General features: G+C 40.9%; 1 protein-coding gene across 1 annotated transcript in view; it reads right to left on the bottom strand.

Moving 5' to 3' along the window:
• Nucleotides 1-11,765: 11,765 nt before the first annotated feature.
• Nucleotides 11,766-20,814, bottom strand: part of LOC139414442 (V-set and transmembrane domain-containing protein 2-like protein) — a 37,657-nt gene continuing 28,608 nt past the window's right edge. The window contains exons 2-4 of the mRNA XM_071162357.1: nucleotides 15,725-15,891; nucleotides 13,864-13,905; nucleotides 11,766-13,711 (exon numbers count right to left, since the gene is read on the bottom strand). Coding sequence (XP_071018458.1) covers nucleotides 13,397-13,711; nucleotides 13,864-13,905; nucleotides 15,725-15,891 — 524 coding nt within the window. The 3' untranslated portion in view covers nucleotides 11,766-13,396. The remainder of the gene's footprint in view (nucleotides 13,712-13,863; nucleotides 13,906-15,724; nucleotides 15,892-20,814) is intronic.

Below are 20,814 nucleotides of genomic sequence, written 5' to 3' on the forward strand. Positions count from 1 at the left end.
TTTTCTATTTTCGGGCACTCTTTTTTTGTCAAGAAAATCCACAATTTGTTGGGATTAGAAATCTGTTCAAGTAAAGCTTGATAATGTAAGATTTGTGTTATGGTTATTGATTCAGTAAGTGGCCTATGTTCTAAATGATGTATTGACAATGCATACATTTTCCATTAGGGCAAATCAAGTCTGACATTTTGTAGTGGAAACTACACATTTTAAAAGCCTAATTAAATCTTGAATACACTATAAATTTGCATTTTCTAATGTGCAGGAAAATGATCAGTAACAAAAGAATGATCATTTAAGACACATCTGTATGAAATGGCATCATGGTTACTATTTGTATACTTAGTTTGCGGTAACTGCAATCATTAACAGCTATTGGATTATACTATATACAAATACATTTAGATACCCATAAAAGGTATTTGATATGCCCCATTTATTATTTAGACAGACACAACTTTACAGAAGTTGCCAGCTCTAAGTTGCCTGCCAGCTCTAAGCCTATGAACCCTGTGTCAACAATTGTGCAAGGAGAAAAGTATTAAGCAACATGACCAAATAGGACTGATAAGTAATCTTTTGGCAAATACTTAGCAATTTCCTTGAGGACAAAAAGTTCACCTTCATCTTCTTGCCAGCTCTGAAATAGGAAGACAGTATTCTGTATTAAGGAGGTAAATAGTTGGCAGTAGCTAGAGATACAAATTGGAACTTCCAAGATGCGAACGCATTGCAGCGTAAAGAGTAAAAACAAAGAGATCGCCAACACCCTTTATCTGGAAAATAGTCAAGTCTATCATGAATGGACAAGCCACAGGTACATCTTATCCAGCTTGCACATTTGGTTCCTTGGAAGTTGTGGGAACATATGTTTTTGGTTTCACATTCATTGTGGGAACGAAGCCATGTGTTTCCGAACCGGTAAAACTTAACATTTTTTAAATGTTCTGAGAACAGAAGTAAAAAGGTTGCCTGTTCTGGGAATGTTCATTTGTAGGTTTCAGGGAGGTTCTGAGTTGTTTTACTCTGTTTTACTCTCGTTCCTTGAAAGTTTGCCTGGGAGGATTTATTAACACTCTGAAAAGGATTTTTGAATAACTTCTTAAAACTTTCACTGAATGTTTCAATAAGACTTTTCATAGCACTGCTGACTTATTTGGGGTTAACTTTTTTGAACTCCAAGCACAGATTCCAAGATGGTGTTTTGTCTTGTCCCGTCCTGTCCCGTGTAAATATTGTTTTTCCTTGGGTTTTTTTGTATATATTTTAATATCACTTTCCCTCTACGGACTGAATATACTCTCCTGCAACCCGTCTCACCCAATGTGGTATGGATCTGCTATTTTTATAAGAACCCGAACCCCCATGAAAAGCTACCAGCTAGTAGTCAGTAAGCCACTGCTAGCGGTCATCAGCTACCTTTAGCCCGGACAACTCTCGCCAGTCTGCACAGCGCGACTCAAACCAGAGCAAATCTGACATATTGTTCTCCATATCTCCGGATTCCTAACGCAAGCTCTGAACCTTTTTTCACCTGGATCATCACAGCTAGCTAGCTGCTATCCGAGTGGCCACTCCTGGCTAACATGTCTGTCCTGAAGCAAGAACCAATTAGCCTTGAGCTAGCCTTGCTAGGCCCATCTGCTCGGCCCATCTCCCGGCTAGCCGAAGAGGTCCATCCGCCAGTCCTTGGGCTACAATACCTATTTTGCCAATTGGCCTGGACCCCCACCGACCCATCACGACTGGACTAACGACGTAATTCGCCCAAGGGGGTTTCTCAACTGGCTCCTTCGTTGCGACGTCCCCTGAATGCCCATCGGCTATCCTGCTAGCCACGGCCCGCTAGCTGTTTAGAGCACATCAGACTGTTAGCTTAAGAGGCCCATTGGACAAATTCTTTGGCCACTATACCTATTTTGCCAATTGGCCTGGTTTTTCAGACGGAGCCCTGCGTATCCGTCTGCCGACGTGAAAGCACGAGGGGGCCACAACAGAATTTCTTCCGTTGCAACGTTCCTCTAAGGCCCTAATGCTAGCTTGCTAGCCCCGGCCCGCTAGCTGCCTGAAGCATTTCACTGGACTCCTATGATCACTCTCCCTAACGTCAATATGCCTTGTCCATTGCTGTTTTGGTTAGTAAGTATTGCCTTATTTCACTGTAGAGCCTCTAGCCCTGCTCAATACGCCTTAGTTAACACTTTAGTTCCCCCTCCCACACATGCGGTGACATCACCTGGTATAAATTTCTATTTCTAGAGACAATATCTCTTTCATCGTCACTATGCACAGGTTTACCCCCACTGTATTCATATCCTACCATACCTTTGTCTGTACATTATGCCTTGAATCTATTCTACCATGCCCAGAAATCTGCTCCTTTTACTCTCTGTTCTGAACGTACTAGACGACCAGTTCTTTTAGATTTTGGCCGTACCCTTATCCTACTCCTCCTCTGTTCCTCTGGTGATGTGGAGGTTAATCCAGGCCCTGCAGTGCCCAGCTCCACTCCCATTCCACCGGCGCTCTCATTTGTTGACTTCTGTAACCGTAAGAGCCTTGGTTTCATGCATGTTAACATTGGAAGCCTCCTCCCTAAGTGTGTTTTATTCACTGCCCTAGCACACTCTGCCTAGCCGTGTCTGAATCCTGGCTTAGGAAGACCATCAAACACCCTGAAAATTCCATCCATAACTATAACATTTTCCGACAAGATAGAACTGCCAAAGGGGGGCGGAGTTGCAATCTACTGAAGAGATAGCCTGAAGAGTTCTGTCTTACTATCCAGGTCTGTGCCCAAACAATTTGAGCTTCTACTTTTAAAAATCCACCTCTCCAGAAACAAGTCTCTTACCGATGCCGCATGCTATAGACCACCTTCTGCCCCCAGCTGTGCCCTGGAAACCATATGCGAATTGATTTCCCCCCATCTATCTTTAGAGCTCGTGCTGTTAGGTTACCTAAACTGGGACATGCTTAACACCCCAGCCATCCTACAATCTAAGCTTGATGCTCTCAATTTCACACAAATGATCAAAGAACCCACCAGGTACAACCCCAAATCCATAAACACGGGCACCCTCATAGATATCATCCTAACCAACCTGCCCTCCAAATAGACCTCTGCTGTCTTCAACCAGGATCTCAGCGATCACTGCCTCAATGCCTGCGTGCGTAATGGGTCTGCGGTCAAGCGACCACCCCTTATCACTGTCAAACGCTCCCTAAAACACTTCAGCGAGCAGGCCTTTCTAGTCAACCTGGCCCGGGTTACTGGAAGGATATTGACCTCATTCCATCAGTAAAGTATGCCTGGTTATTCTATAAAAGAGCTTTCCTCTCCATCTTAGATAAGCATGCCCCCTTTCAACAAATTTAGAAACAGGAACAGATATGGCCCTTGGTTCACTCCAGACCTGACTGCCCTTGACCAGCACAAAAACAATCTGTGGCGTACTGCATTAGCATTGAATAGCCCACGCGAAATACAACTTTTCAGGGAAGTTAGTAACCAATATACACAGGCAGTTAGGAAAGCAAAGGCTAGCTTTTTCAAACAGAAATTTGCATCCTAAAGTACTAACTCCAAAAAGTCCATGGAGAATAACAGCACCTCCTCCCAGCTGCCCACTGCACTGAGACTAGGAAACACTGTCACCACTGATAAATCTGCGATAATTGAGAATACCAATAAACCTGGCTACCCCTACCCCGATCAACAGCCCTGCACCCCTCACTACAACTTGCCCAAGCCTCCCCTTTTCTCCTTCACCCAAATCCAGATGGCTGATGTTCTGAAAGAGCTGCAAAATCTGGACCCCTGCAAATCAGCAGGGCTAGACAATCTGGACCCTCTCAATCCTTGGGCCAACTCCTAAAATTATCTGACAAAATTGTTGCAAACCCTATTACTAGCTTGTTCAACCTCTCTTTCATATCTTCTGAGATTCCCAAAGATTGGAAAGTTGCCGCCGTCATTCCCCTCTTCAAAGGGGGAGACACGCGAGACCCAAACTGCGACAGAACTATATCTATCCTACCCTGCCTTTCTAAGGCCTTTGAAAGCCAAGTTAACAAACAGATCACCGATTATGTCGAATCTCACCGTACCTTCTCCGCAATGCAATCTGGTTTCAGAGCTGGTCATGGCTGCATCTCAGCCACGCTCAAGGTCCTAAACAATATCATAACCTCCATCGATAAGAGACAATACTGTGCAGCTGTATTCATCGACCTGGCCAAGGCTTTCGACTCTGTCAATCACCACATTCTTATCGGCAGACTCAACAGCCTTGGTTTCTCAAATGACTGCCTCGCCTGGTTCACCAACTAATTCTACAGTGTGTCAAAATAGAGGGCCTGTTGTCCGGACCTCTGGCAGTCTCTATGGGGGTGCCACAGGGTTCAATCCTTGGGCCAACTCTTTTCTCTGTATACAGCAATGATGTCGCTCTCTTCTCTGATCCACCTCTACGCTGACAACACCATTCCGTATACTTCTGGCTCTTCTTTGGACACTGTGTTAACAAACCTCCAGACGAGCTTCAATGTCATACAACTCTCCTTCCGTGGCCTCCAACTGCTCTTAAATGCAAGCAAAACTAAATGCATGCTCTTCAACCAATCGCTGCCCACACTTACCCACTCGTCCAGCATCACTAATCCGGATGGTTCTGACTTAGAATATGTGAACTACAAATACCTAGCTGTCTGGTTAGACTGTAAACTCTCCTTCCAGACTCACATTAAGCATCTCCAATCCATAATTAAATCTAGAACCTATTTCGCAAAAAAAAGCATCCTTCACTCATGCTGCCAAACATACTCTAGTAAAACTGACTATCCTACCGATCCTTGACTTAGGCAATGTCATTTACAAAATAGCGTCCAGCACTCTACTCAGAAAATTGGATGCAGTCTATCACAATGCCATCCGTTTTGTCACGAAAGCCCCACATACTACCCACCACTGCGACCTGTATGCTCTCGTTGGCTGGCCCTCGCTTCATATCCGTGGCCAAACCCACTGGCTCCTGGTCATCTTTAAGTCGTTGCTAGGTAATGCCCCGCCTTATCTCAGCTCACTGGTCACCATAGCAGCACCCACCCATAGCACGCGCTCCAGCAGGTATATTTGACTGGTCATCCCCAAAGCCAATTCCTCCTTCGGCCACCTTTCCTTCCAGTTCTCTGCTGCCAATGACTGGAACAAACTGCAAAAATCACTGAAGCTGGAGACTCATATCTCCCTCACTAGCTTTAAGCACCTGTACATAGCCAATCTGTAAATAGTCCATCCAACTACCTCATCACCATATTGTTATTTATTTTGCTCCTTTGCACCCCAGTATCACTACTTGCACACTCATCTTCTGCACATCTATCACCCCAGGGTTTCATTTGCCATACTGTAATAATTTCACCACTATGGCCTATTTATTGCCTCACCCCCCTTATCCTACCTCATTTGCACACACTGTATATAGACTTTATCTATGTATTGTTGACTGTATGTTTGTTTATTCCATGTGTAACTGTGTTGTTGTTTGTGTCGCACTGCTTTGCTTTATCTTGACCAGTTAGCAGTTGTAAATGAGAACTTGTTCTCAACTAGCCTACCTGGTTAAATAAAGGTGGAGTAAAACAAATACAGATTGGACACATGGAAATTCCTTTCCTTAGCCATTAATCATCCACTGAGTCCACTGAGCCACCAGGATGGAGCAAATGTGCCAGGTATTTTTGCGCAAACGAAACTGTTAATTTCAGTCTATTCACACAGACTCCATTTCAAAGGAAACAAGAACTCATTAAAATCAGGTGTTGCCAATTAGTGGGCGTGGCCAACACACCTGAACACACTCAACAAGATAGAGGATATAGAGCATTTTGTAGACGCTGAGAATGGAATGTATATGTTTTTAAATAACATTCTTAAAACATTCTCTGAGAGTTAATCAAGTTCTTGTAGTTTTTATGGAAAATGTTTACATTCTCAGAACAATTTGAGAACATGACTTTAAATAGAATCATAATGAAACCTGTTGGAAATGTTATGCTGAAGAACTGAAATTCTTAACGTTCTCTGAACTATTTGAGAAAATTACCAAAGTCAAACTAGAATGGAGAACGTTCCTAAAACATTACCAAAATTGAAATGAAAAGTAACCATGTTTTAACTTTTAGGAAACGTTATGTTAAAGAAATGAAATACCAAGAATATAAAGTTGTTTTTGTAAAATGTGTTAAATGTGCTGAGAACTATACTATTTTGCACGATTTCCAGAAAGTTTTGGAAAGGTTGTATGCAAAATAACCATATGATACCCACTATCTCAAAAAGCTCTAAGAAACATCTGGTTCTCAGAACATTATGTGCTAGCTGGATAATGTCCGTCATTGGATGATGTTGCCATAAAGAATAGGTGTGCCATTAAGTACATACAGTTGAAGTCGGAAGTTTACATATACCTTTAGCCAAATAGTTTTAAACTCAGTTTTTCCTGCAGCAAAGCACCCCCACAACATGATGCTGCCACCCCCGTGCTTCATGATTGGGATGGTGTTCTTCGGCTTGCAATCGTCCCTCTTTTCCTCCAAAAATAACGTTAGTCATTTTGGCCAAACAGTTATATTTTTGTTTTATCAGACCAGAGGACATTTCTCCAAAAAGTACGATCTTTTTCCCCATGTGCAGTTGCAAACCATAGTCTGGCTTATTTATGGCGGTTTTGGAGCAGTGGCTTCTTCCTTGCTGAGCAGCCTTTCAGGTTATGTCGATATAGGACTCGTTTAACTGTGGATACAGATACTTTTGTAGATGTTTCCTCCAGCATCTTCACAAGGTAATTTGCTGTTGTTCTGGGATTGATTTGCACTCCAGTATGTTCATCTCTAGGAGTCAGAACGCGTCTCCTTCCTGAGCGGTGTGACGGCTGCGTGGTCCCATGGTGTGTATACTTGCATACTATTGTTTGTACAGATGAACGTGGTACCTTCAGGCGTTTGGAAATTGCTCCCAAGGATGTACCAGACTTGTGGTGGTATACCATTTTTTTTCTGAGGTCTTGGCTGATTTCTTTTGATTTTCCCATGAGGTCAAGTAAAGAGGCACTGAGTTTGAAGGTAGGCCTTGAAATACATCCACAGGTACACCTCCAATTGACTCAAATTATGTCAATTAGCCTATCAGAAGTTTCTAAAGCCATTATATAATTTTCTGTAATTTTCCAAGCTGTTTAAAACTTCTTAGGGCTGCAATCCCGTTACCGGGATCGATATGACAACAGCCAGTGAAAGTGCAGGGCGCCAAATTCAAAACAACAGAAATCTCATAATGAAATTTCCTCAAACATAGATGTATCTTATACCGTTTTAAAGGTAATCTTGTTGTTAATCCCACCACAGTGTCCAATTTCAAATAGGCTTTACAGCGAGAGTACCACAAACGATTATGTTAGGTCACCACCAAGTCACAGATAAACCCAGCCATTTTTCCAGCCAAAGATAGGAGTCACAAAAAGCACAAATGGAAATAAAATTAATCAATAACCTTTGATGATCTTCATCAGATGACACTCATATGAATTCATGTTACACAATGCATGTATTTTTTGTTTGATAAAGTTCACTAGTTCCAAAACCATCCTGTGATATTGCATAGCCCCATCCATTTGACAGAAATACTCATGATAAATGTTGATGAAAATACAAGTGTTACAAATGGAATTATAGATATACCTCTCCTTAATGCAACCGCTGTGTCAGATTTAAAAAAAGCTGTACGGAAAAAGTAAACCATGCAATAATCTGAGAACGGCGCTCAGAAAAAGAATACAATTATCCGCCATGTTGGAGTCAACAGAAATCAGAAATAACATTATAAATATTCCCTTACCTTTGATGATCTTCATCAGAATGCACTCCCAGGAATCCTAGTTCCACAATAAATGTTTGATAATGTCCATTATTTATGTCCAAGTAGCTACTTTTGTTTGCGCGTTTACTACACAAATCCAAACGCTTGTGCATGTCCAGCCGAACGTTGGACGAAAAGTTCAAAAGGTTATATTACAGGTCGTAGAAACATTTCAAACTAAGTATAGAATCAATCTTTAGGATGTTTTTATCATAAATCTTCAATAAAGTTCCAACCGGAGAATTCCATTGTCTGTAGAAAAGCCATGGAACGCAGGTCGCTCTCATGTGAAATGCGCGTGACCAGGACCTAGCTCTCTGCCAGACCACTGACTCAAAGAGCTCTCATCCGGCCTCACATCACAGTAGAAGCCTCATTCAAGTTTCTAAAGACGGTTGACATGTAGTGGAAGCCCTGTGAAGTGCAACTTGAACCATATCCCACTGTGTATTGGATAGGGCTGAGTTCAAAAACTACATACCTCAGATTTCCCACTTCCTATTTGGATTTTTTTCAGGTTTTTGCCTGCCATGTGAGTTCTGTTATACTCACAGACATAATTCAAACAGTTTTAGAAACATCAGAGTGTACTAATAATATGCATATATTAGCAAATGGGACTGAGGAGCAGGCCGTTTACTCTGGGTACCTTATTCATCCAAGCTACTCAATACTGCCCCTGCAGCCATAAGAAGTTTTAATTAAAGGCACAGTCAACTTAGTGTATGTACATTTCTGACCCACTGGAATTGTGATACAGTGAATTATAAGTGAAATGATCTGTCTGTAAACAATTGTTGTAAAAATGACTTGTGTCATGCACAATGTAGATGTCCTAACTGACTTGCCAAAACCATAGTTTGTTAACAAGAAAATTGTGGAGTGGTTGTAAAACAAGTTTTAATGACTCCAACCTAAGTGTATGTAAACTTACGACTTCAACTGTATGTAGGACCTTATTTTTATCACCCTGTTGCTGGAGACCTTTCCTGCTAAAATGTGTATTTGTGGTTTAAAAAGGCTTCTGATGTTCGTATTTCCACTTTGACATTTTAGACTTGATTTTCCCTTATGAAAAATGTATCCATCAAATACATTTGGGTTTCAGTTTGTGGTGGCACTGTGGTAACACTCAACCCACACACAATATCATAAAAAATATCCCCATGCTTCTGAAATTCTGTTCTACCAGACATCTCTAAGAAGAATTCGGGGAATTTTATCCCGGGAATATGCCATGTTGGGAAGGTTTGGTGATACTACCTGTTAAATACTACCACTAAACCTTTGCACTGGGTATAATCCATTCACTTCCATTGATTCTACACCACCAATCTCCTACAGGACTTCAGCTAAAGAAACATTAAGAGCAGGTTAGAAGGCATAAGCAGGCTATGATGGGAAGTGTTGGTGAGGGGACCAAGGTGCAGTCAGAAGAAACAGGTCTCCAGTCTTGGCTGTAAAGCTCAGTTGACCTCAGTGAGAGGAGCTAGTAATCCATCAGTTTACATATAGTACCATGCAAAAAGCTGAGGGAAATCAAATCCATGGGGGAAATGCACAAACAAATTCCAAAATGTTGATGTAACGGTCTGGTTCTGGTTAGGTTCAGCTCTATGGTTTTTACGAGTGGACCTCCATTTTGTGGTGCACAGCCAAGTTAGCCACAAGGAAGATTATATGCACTGATTGTTCATTTTATTGTTAACTTTGACAAAACATTACGTTGTATTTATAAAATGTCAGATACCATAAAATCTGCTGCTACCAAGAGATGGTGACAGGTTTACAAAACCACTCTCCCAAGAAATTCTGAATTATTTATCTCTTACATTATGATTTCCTGTTAAATAATTTGATTGTTTGAAAACAAGCTAAACAAGTACAAGTATAAGTTGTAAAGCAAATGCGCAAACACAAACATACTATTATTCTGAAGGTAGTTTTACCAATGACCTCAGACAACTCTAACCTGGCCTTGGCATATTCTCAACATTGCAGCTGTTGTGTCATGTTGATGCATTGATCACTTCAGCGTGTTCATCTGGGCTGGATTTCCTACAACATTTCCAGACACGCTTAAAGTGACAATCAGCAGTTGAAACAATAACAAAGCATTCTCCCCTTCCGTTTCAGTAAAAAACTGAGGGATGGAGCTGGAGAAATGTGACCACTCTCAAATTCATATACAGAGCTATTGATGCAAGGACTGACCATCCCTGGTATTGAAATTATAGTTTTTGACGCTACATGGTGCTTCTTTACATTGGCTTTGTTTACAAACATTGTAATAAACAAGCTTATATTTTGGGTTCTGATGGGGTATAATGGTTGAACTAAGCTCATGATTCTTCAAGAATCAATGGCTACATGTAATTGATGTGGTAACTGCAGATTGCCTCTTTAAGAGCACTACAGTGAACTAGGTCTGCTGAAATGAAGAATGTTTCCAACCATCTGAAAAGACCTGAACTGCCTCACATCCATGCGGGAATTACCTCACATGCATACGCAAAGACAATATGGTTCCCCCTTATCTACGAGCTTTAACTGTAACTTCACAGTGGATATTTTGGCATCAGCAGAACCTCATGAACATAACCGTACTTTTCTAAGTTAGGAAGACAGAGAATTGACTGCATGGTTCATGGTGCAACCTTTTGTTACTGTGGTCCGTGATTGTAAAATCCCTCCACTGAAAACTGCACCAGAGTCGTTACTGAGAACGTACATTTTAAAGGGATAAAGTAGTCTCAGATACGTGTAATGGCAGGTTAGGGTCCTGTTTTTGTTATGGTCAATATGGTCAGCAGGTGATAGGATGTGTAACACGGACCTCTATTGTTTAAACAAGGAAGTGCAATGAAGCAGGCTGAGAAGCACTGGTCATTGTAATTCATTGTTAGGACTGTGTGTGGCAGTAGTGCACTGCAAATAGAGGCTAAGAAGATGGGAAGAGTGAAAAGGGGGGATGTGTAACACTTTATATTCTGTTGTTGTGTCCTCAAACCAACATAGACCAATTGAAGGGACCAAATATATATATTAATAAATATGACAGGAATAGTTCCATATATTTCCTAAAATATTTCACAATGGCAGCATAACATTGATGATGTTGCATTCCACTTCCCATCTTTCCTTTTAAATGTTCAGAGAATATAACCGTCACCTTACCTTCCAATGATATGTAATGAATGGTTTAACTTTTTTTTAAACATAGAACTCTGTCCGTCAGTGTACAGTGACAACTTCATTGTACTCCAAAGCAACTTTTAAGAGAAGCGTAAAAAAACAATCAATTGATCCACACCTCGTATATTTGAATGCACTAATTGTAAGTCGCTCTGGGTAAGAGTGGGTGCTAATTGTCTAAAATGTAATTTTCAGGATTGTACAGTTAATATATCATTCATGGATTATTCAGGGTTTTGTTAAATATGTACCTGTCCGTTTATCTTGTAAATACTAACAGGTGGTACATAGTCTGTCCTAAAATCTCAAAACACTGCAATAATGAAGCTTCTATTCTCCTTACGGCTTCTATTCTCCTTACAACTATATCTGACAGATGCTTCAAAAGGTGTTTGCTGGTGTATTCCTGATCACAGCAAAGCAGATGAAGAATAATACAAGCATCCAGGGTCCTGTTGTGCATTTAAGACCTCTCTTTCCTTCGCATATTTCAAACAGCGCACTCCGCCTATTGAGAATCAACTGTTTCATCAACCATCAAGTTCAAATGTTTTGATTTCTGTGAATTACTTTTTTTTCTCTGACAGGAGATCACGCAGACATAACAGTACTTTAACTGAAACAATCAAATAAATTATCTAAAGACCAAAGGTTTCCCATCAAATTAATGTATTTAACAGAATAGATATCAAACAGCAGCATTTAGATTGAAGAACAAACACTGTCAAGAAGACAAACATTAAAAGAGTTGAAAAAAACATACCTTAAATGTCATTTTAACTCTACTGATGAAATAATTGCACAAAAAAGAGCTACACTAGTTGGAAATAGAATGACAAAAAAGCAAGGATTAACATACTCTGGGGAGGTTTCTCTGACACAGATTAAGCCTAGTCCAGGATTAAAAATCATTCTCAATGGAGAATTTCCATTGAAAGTGCAGGCTTAATCTGGGTCCAGAAAGCCAACCCACTATGTGCCATATGATTCATTTGGTTACTTAGCACTGAATAAATTGTGTGGTGTTGATAGGAAAAGTGTGTGTGTGTGTGTGTATTGTGTGAAGACAATATTATACCATTTATTCCAAGTAATGAAGGCATACATGTATGTTTGGATTTCCATTAGACTTTCTAGAAGTGGTTTAAATAGTTCCATTTTGCTTTATCGAAAGGGTGTAAGTACAAACCAAAAAACAACTCTCAAAAGTACTTTCACGGACCTTGATAAAATAAAAAGTGTAGTTTGCATGTAAATACTGTAGCTTTTTTTGGCATACATTTCCATAAAACACCACTGAGGAACGAGGCATTTCAATGTATACATCATTGAGAGCAAAATCTCCCTATCCAATCAATCTATCATGGGTTGTGTTTTTCTCTCCTTGTCTCCTTTACTTTATAACTACAGATAGGGAAAGATCTGGATTGGTTCCTACTATATTGCCTTGCCCCTTTCCAGACATTTCACATCAGTGCTTAAGAAGGAAAGGAGACAAGGGAAGGAAGGAAATTCAGACTTTTGAGACACAGGCCTTACCTCCATCTCCTCTCCAGCCAACAATATCCTCATCTTCACCCATCACAATCCCAGAGTCAGAAATCATGTACAAAGCATTTAAAGGTCAAATACAAACATATTTATCTCAATGTCAAATCATTTTTGGGTAACAATTAAGTACCTTATTGTGATCATTTTATTTGGAAACTGCAAAAAATAAACACAAATAGGTTCTTAGCAAAGAGCAATTTCTAAACCAAGAATGTTGATAGGACTGTCTGGGAGTGGTCCGAGTGGGGAGGGGAAACTATCTGCCAGAGAGGTCTGGAACTCTTTCTTATTGGTCCATTATGATGTCACAAGGCAGGCCAAACTCCTTCCCACCGAAACAGCTATTACACTAAAAGGGCACAATCATCATTTTGACAATTTCACAGTATTAATCAAACCTCATGGTGTGGAAACATATATAAAACACAGGAAAACACGTTTTTGATTGCACTGGGGCTTTAACGAAAGCAGCGAGAAATAACATTACATTGAGAACCAAGATAACGTACGATCATGCCCTCTGGTGGTCTCTGACAATCCTAATCCAAACAATCATAAATAAATGTAAGACAAACAAACAAGCCAAACAAATCGATTCAGAAATTAACATATAAATTAAGCAGAAAGAGTCCTGTTTTTGTCCAGGCCTCTCTGTGGGTGTTAAAACAATCATCCTTCTTATGAAAATCGGGAACATGCACTCCTGTTCTTCCCATCTGGACACAATAACCTCTAGAGCACACAGCTCTCAGTGCAGTCCGTGGTGCTGTCATCGGCCGAACGCCTCTTCAGTTCCCAGCCCTCTGTTTGGTGTATGTCCGCCTGGCTCCCCTGTCCCCTGTGCCGAGGCTCCTGAGGCAGGGTGTCTGCGGAGATGTGGCCCAGGCTTCGTTCAGCCTCCACCTGCAGGTAGGCCCGGACGCGGTGGTGTTGCGCCACGCTGCCGCTGAAGTCGATAACACGGCACTCGTACGTGCCCTCGTCCGACCGCTTGATGTTGGAGAGACGAAGCTTGTGGGAGATGTTGCTCCCGGCCACTTTTACCACCTGTGGCAGAAGATAATGTATTTGTAAATCTTAAGCATATTAATCCTATTCCTCGGTATCAATAGTTTGTACGTTGACAATGAGTTAATCATGTTTAGCTTACAGTCAATTTAGTTTCCAGTGCAGTACTGTACACTGATGTGTCTACTCACACTTATTTTGGCGGCATCTTTAGACATCTCCATGGGAACCACCTATAAGGAATTGATGGAAAGAAGTCAGGCACATGGCTGAAATAACAATAGCAAGTGACATACAGTATCAGTGTAGATAAGAATCAAATATCACTTGAAATATGTCGACCCTTTCAAATATGTTACACGTCAGATCATCAACAAATGAAAATGTGTTGCAGTCCACCACCTAAAATGGTATGTAGTACTGTGTACATATTCACACATCTGCAATTCATAATCTTTAGTACTGTGATTAAATAAACAATTTCCTATCCACACTGGGAAGTCTAATATTTGGTTATTATGTCACTGGGTAGCCTAATATCTTGGTTGTTATGTCACTGGATAGCCTAATATCTTGGTTGTTATGTCACTGGGTAGCCTAATATCTTGGTTGTTATGTCACTGGGTAGCCTAATATCTTGGTTGTTATGTCACTGGGTAGCCTAATATCTTGGTTGTTATGTCATTGGGTAGCCTAATATCTTGGTTGTTATGTCACTGGGTAGCCTAATATCTTGGTTGTTATGTCACTGGGTAGCCTAATATCTTGGTTGTTATGTCACTGGGTAGCCTAATATCTTGGTTGTTTTTATGTCACTGGGTAGCCTAATATCTTGGTTGTTTTTATGTCACTGGGTAGCCTAATATCTTGGTTGTTTTTATGTCACTGGGTAGCCTAATATCTTGGCTGTTTTTATGTCACTGGGTAGTCTTATATCTTGGTTGTTTTTATGTCACTGGGTAGTCTTATATCTTGTTTGTTTTTATGTCACTGGGTAGTCTTGTATCTTGGTTGTTTTTATGTCACTGGGTAGTCTTGTATCTTGGTTGTTTTTATGTCACTGGGTAGTCTTGTATCTTGGTTGCTGTTGTGTCACTGGGTAGTCTTGTATCTTGGTTGCTGTTGTGTCACTGGGTAGTCTTGTATCTTGGTTGTTTTTATGTCACTGGGTAGTCTTGTATCTTGGTTGCTGTTGTGTCACTGGGTAGTCTTGTATCTTGGTTGCTGTTGTGTCACTGGGTAGTCTTGTATCTTGGTTGCTGTTGTGTCTGATAGCTAGCTATTTCGGGGCATCAAGTGAATAAAATATCTGTGAAAGTTGGGGAGGGGAAGGAATTATTTTGGGGCATAGGTATGCATTATGCATCGAACAGAGATGTGGAAAATCTATTTCTTCCTTTGTGCCAATTATAGTGTCTAGTACCACAGCAGGAGCTCTAAGTTTCCCTAAGTTAGAGAAGTCAACCTGCTCCCACAGTGCTAGAAAAATGCTAATCAGCAATTATCTATTCTTTCCTGTGCCAAGGGCTGCAGCTAATGTTTTCCTCTGCCTGCTGTATTGTAGGCTAATGTGGATTCAGTCAATTCAGTTCTGTCCACAGTCATGTACATTATCTCTTTGTATGGTAATAGTGCGTTAACAAAGTCTATGTGGGCTTAATGAATGTTTTTTGCATGATGATGATAATCAGATACAGGGCTCCTCTTTTAAGAAACAAGCACATAAGTCAAGTGAATAATGCATTGACCTGTAAGGGAGGAGGTTATACACATGCCGACAAACATATCTCAAATTAGGATTTAGGGCTTCATTTGTAACCTTTCAACAGACAAACCAGGGTTGACAGTTACTAATCTCTTAGTGGCTAGGTCTACATTGTTTCATTGTGCTAATCAAGTCCTGAGCAAACACAAGCACTGCTACTCTATGTCGAGCAGAATCACAGACAGTTACTCGGATTCAATAACTCACAGATGTCACCCCCGGGCCAATAAAACTCTCCCTTAAATAAAATTCTCCCTGCGACCATGACATTTCTCTCAGCGGCTCACCTGATTGGTGGTCCAAGTAGGTTTCTCTGGCCAGTCTCTGTGGTTCTTCATGTACCACCACTGGATCTCCAGGGAGTAGGAGGGGCCCGCCCCCCGGAACGAACAGGCCATCTCCACGTCCTGACCGCTCTGCGTTGTGATGTCATGAGGAACCTCCGTGAAGACAGCTGAGTGAAGAGAGAAGGAATGAAAAGAGAGAGAAGAGTATTTATGCACCTGAAAAGTGACTCAAAAACGTGACCGACCAATCAAGCAATCAATGAAACAAATGACTCTAACATCTGTACAATCTGTAACTTTCCTTCCCAGTGAAGAAAAGCCACCCCCAAAGTTTACAAACAGGTGATGGCGTACCACTGGAAATAACGGTTATAGATCAAAGGTTAAAAATCCAAATCTTTCTCCTGAGACGGCCTCTGAATGTTTAATGTTGCCAAACATTTTGCTACAGAAAATGAAAAAGACTGTTTCTTATTGGACAAGTCCGGGTAGTCCCTTCATATTTCAGTCCCTTTTCTTCCATTTGGTGCCTAATGAATAGGACCCAGCTCTGTTGACTCAGACAACGTCATGTGTGGGCTTTTTTTGTTTTCCGTTCCTAATCCTTCAGGGGGCCAAAGTAGCCTGGGACATTTCTCAAACGAAAACATCACTCCCCCATATCCCTTATCTATCCTCACACATCTAGCTATTAGGCTAAATCCTCTTGCCAGTTCTGTTTAAAACACATTGCTAATTCAAGAGACTAATCCTCCTTTATAACTTCACCACCACAGAGACTTCCTCCACCGAGAGCTTCAGTCTTATAGACAAGTCTATAAAAGATAAAGTAGTCAATGGTATTTTGTTTAAGCGATGTGCTGTTGTTTAAGATGCACCATCTGCCGACTATTACGAGGATAAAACTTCAGCAAGAAACAACAGGCGGATGAAGATAATTAAGTTGAAGGGCACTTTGGGGATTTTTGGGAGGATTTTTTTTGCATGTGGTTGGGAGATGTGTCTTCAAGAAAGGGAGATATGTTTTGTGTGTCTTAGTTAATTTGTATAGACATTGGAAATGTATCAGACAAATGTTACTTTACTGGATAATCTAATTATATTTTTGAATCATGCTTCTTATGGATGTTGTCCTTCAGGTAATGAGAAGCATGAGTACAAAATGTATCATAATACATAACTACTTCCATAGATTATGAGAGGTGGTGTCAGAGGAAGGCCCTAAAAATGGTCAAAGACCCCCGCCACCCCACTCATAGACTGTTATCTCTACTGCCGCATGGCCAGCGGTACCAGAGTGCCAAGTCTAGGACAAAAAGTTTTTACCCCCAAGCCATAAGACTCCTGAACCGGTAATCAAATGGCTACCCGGACTATTTGCATTGTGTTCCCCCCCCAACCCCTCTTTTTACACTGCTGCTACTCTCTGTTGATCATATATGCATAGTCATTTTAACTATACATTCATGTACATACTACCTCAATTGGCCCGACCAACCAGTGCTCCCGCACATTGGCTAACCGGGCTATCTGCATTGTGTCCCACCCCCCCACCCCTCTTTTATGCTACTGCTACTCTCTGTTCATCATATATGCATAGTCACTTTAACCATATCTACATGTACATACTACCTCAATCAGCCTGACTAACCTGTGTCTGTATGTAGCCTCGCTACTTCTATAGCATTGCTCTGTCTTTTTACTGTTGTTTTATTTCTTTACTTACCTATTGTTCACCTAATACCTTTTTTGCAGAACCTGTAAGTAAGCATTTCACTGTAAGGTCTACACCTGTTGTATTCGGCGCACGTGACAAATAAACCTTGATTTGAGATGTGTCTTATCTATAAAGATATAGCATGATCGAAGTGTTACATGTCACAATCCTTCTCCTTGAAAGCCTATTGTTTTCCTACTGTCTTACCCCTTGTGTTAGAACATGTAAGGAAACATTATACCTGTCATATAGCATCCTTCCACACAGTATCACTGTATCAGGCCTCTATCAATTCAAGGTATTTTCCAGGGGTCTCCAAATCTCATCCAGGGTGTGCAGGCTTTTACTCCAGCCCAGCATAACACACCGGTTTCAAATAATCAATTAATCATGATCTTCGATGTGGACCATGATTAGGTGAATTAATTGAGTTAGTGTTGGGCTGAAACAAAAGCTTGCACACCCAGTAGCTCTCCAGGGCTGGACTTAAGAGTTCCCTGGTCTATGCAACGCCATGCAGGGCAACCGGTTAATTTTGTACCACATCCATCATGTTGATCTATTATCATACCGTGCTAATGAAAGTGGTTAACAATGTGTGGTGAAACTATATGCATGTTCAGTACATTCAGTTCCTCATCTACAAAGTGTAGAAGTTGAGCCTGAGGTCATGTGGTGGTAATCTCATCACACCCCATTGAGTCTCACATTTTAGACTTTAAATGTCTCTATTTTTCTCTCTCTCTCTCTTTCGCCATATTGATTTTATATGACTATGTACTTACAGTGGTGAAGTATTGTGGAAGTGAGTGCTTTGTCCTGTATAAGTGGGTCTCTCCTATTTGTTCACCTTATACTCTTGCACAAATGTTGTTTTTCAGTAAAGAGACCTTGCAGAGTAGCTCTAAGCAAATAACATTTTGCAAAGGACACAAAAGGAGGACAAAAGTAAAAGGTCTGTAAGTTAAAACGTACATAACCACTGCTGTACTTCAAAAGCCAAATGTTTTAATCCTGAGAGGAAAGCATGTGTCCATCTGGGACCATAAAACAGACAAGTGTGAGAGCGCCACAGCAGCAGCCAATGTGTGGTGTTCAAATTAGGCCTACATTCCATGAGACTTTTGAAAAAAAAAACATGTAGTGATTGACATTAACCTGTTTATCCACTTGTCCGTCAGACAAGGAGGTGACTGAAAATGTTGTGTTGTTTGATGCAAGAAACTACTTTACAAAATAAAGTTAATTAGTATTCCTATACAATTATTACAGAGAAACAGGCTAATTATGCTACCCTCTGCCTATTGGCTACTTAGCTTATTCAAGCCTGTCACAAAATACAACACTGACCCTTTAAGACAGAAAAGAAGCTCTTTACCTGACTTCTTTTTCAAAGATGGCTAAAAAAAAGAACACGTTTTGTGCTCTTGTAGGAAGCAACCACTCCTCCATTGTTGACTAGAAATTAGCTATAACTGGGCTAATAACTCACTTACTAGCAAAGAATATGAACAAATGTGCAAACATGGCTGCATGCAGCTCTCACTTTGATTTCAAAACAAGACCACTCATGCTATAAACATTGTCCAGTTCATAGTGAATGGCACAGATCCATATATGGCAATGGTCTATTTGCATATAGGGATACTGCAGCTTGAATTGGTTATGGTGCACCGGTCTCTGTAGATTATCGGCCTGTCATGCCTGTCAATGCAATAGAATCTTACTCCAATGTGCTCTGCATACAAGAAAATCTCTTGCATAGTTTGTTTTTGTTTCGGTATTGTTTCGGTATGTTGCATTGAAAGTTGATTCAATCACAATTCCCACAGTAGAGGTAAAAATTTATAGTGTTAACTAAAGAGGAAAACTAGAAAGTTTAATCTCGTGCTTCTCTGTGCAGGCTGATATTTCATCTGCGCACGCGCACAGCTTGGAGGGGACATTGCTCCACATATCTCTATTGGGGTACCACAGGGTTCAATTCTCTGGCCGACTCTTTTCTCTGTATATACAGTGCCTTGCGAAAGTATTCGGCCCCCTTGAACTTTGCGACCTTTTGCCACATTTCAGGCTTCAAACATAAAGATATAAAACTGTATTTTTTTGTGAAGAATCAACAACAAGTGGGACACAATCATGAAGTGGAACGACATTTATTGGATATTTCAAACTTTTTTAACAAATCAAAAACTGAAAAATTGGGCGTGTAAAATTATTCAGCCCCCTTAAGTTAATACTTTGTCGCGCCACCTTTTGCTGCGATTACAGCTGTAAGTCGCTTGGGGTATGTCTCTATCAGTTTTGCACATCCATAGACTGAAATGTTTTTCCCATTCCTCCTTGCAAAACAGCTCGAGCTCAGTGAGGTTGGATGGAGAGCATTTGTGAACAGCAGTTTTCAGCTCTTTCCACAGATTCTCGATTGGATTCAGGTCTGAACTTTGACTTGGCCATTCTAACACCTGGATATGTTTATTTTTGAACCATTCCATTGTAGATTTTGCTTTATGCTTTGGATCATTGTCTTGTTGGAAGACAAATCTCCGTCCCAGTCTCAGGTCTTTTGCAGACTCCATCAGGTTTTCTTCCAGAATGGTCCTGTATTTGGTTCCATCCATCTTCCCATCAATTTTAACCATCTTCCCTGTCCCTTCTGAAGAAAAGCAGGCCCAAACCATGATGCTGCCACCACCATGTTTGACAGTGGGGATGGTGTGTTCAGCGGTGTTGCTTTTACGCCAAACATAACGTTTTGCATTGTTGCCAAAAAGTTCAATTTTGGTTTCATCTGACCAGAGCACCTTCTTCCACATGTTTGGTGTGTCTCCCAGGTGGCTTGTGGCAAACTTTAAACAACACTTTTTATGGATATCTTTAAGAAATGGCTTTCTTGCCACTCTTCCATAAAGGCCAGATTTGTGCAATATACGACTGATTGTTGTCCTATGGACATAGTCTCCCACCTCAGCTGTAGATCTCTGCAGTTCATCCAGAGTGATCATGGGCCTCTTGGCTGCATCTCTGATCAGTCTTCTCCTTGTATGAGCTGAAAGTTTAGAGGGACGGCCAGGTCTTGGTAGATTTGCAGTGGTCTGATACTCCTTCCATTTCAATATTATCGCTTGCACAGTGCTCCTTGGGATGTTTAAAGCTTGGGAAATCTTTTTGTATCCAAATCCGGCTTTAAACTTCTTCACAACAGTATCTCGGACCTTCCTGGCGTGTTCCTTGTTCTTCATGATGCTCTCTGCGCTTTTAACGGACCTCTGAGACTATCACAGTGCAGGTGCATTTATACGAAGACTTGATTACACACAGGTGGATTGTATTTATCATCATTAGTCATTTAGGTCAACATTGGATCATTCAG

The sequence above is a fragment of the Oncorhynchus clarkii genome, chromosome 7 (assembly GCF_045791955.1).
Source record: "Oncorhynchus clarkii lewisi isolate Uvic-CL-2024 chromosome 7, UVic_Ocla_1.0, whole genome shotgun sequence".
Lineage (NCBI taxonomy): Eukaryota > Metazoa > Chordata > Actinopteri > Salmoniformes > Salmonidae > Oncorhynchus > Oncorhynchus clarkii.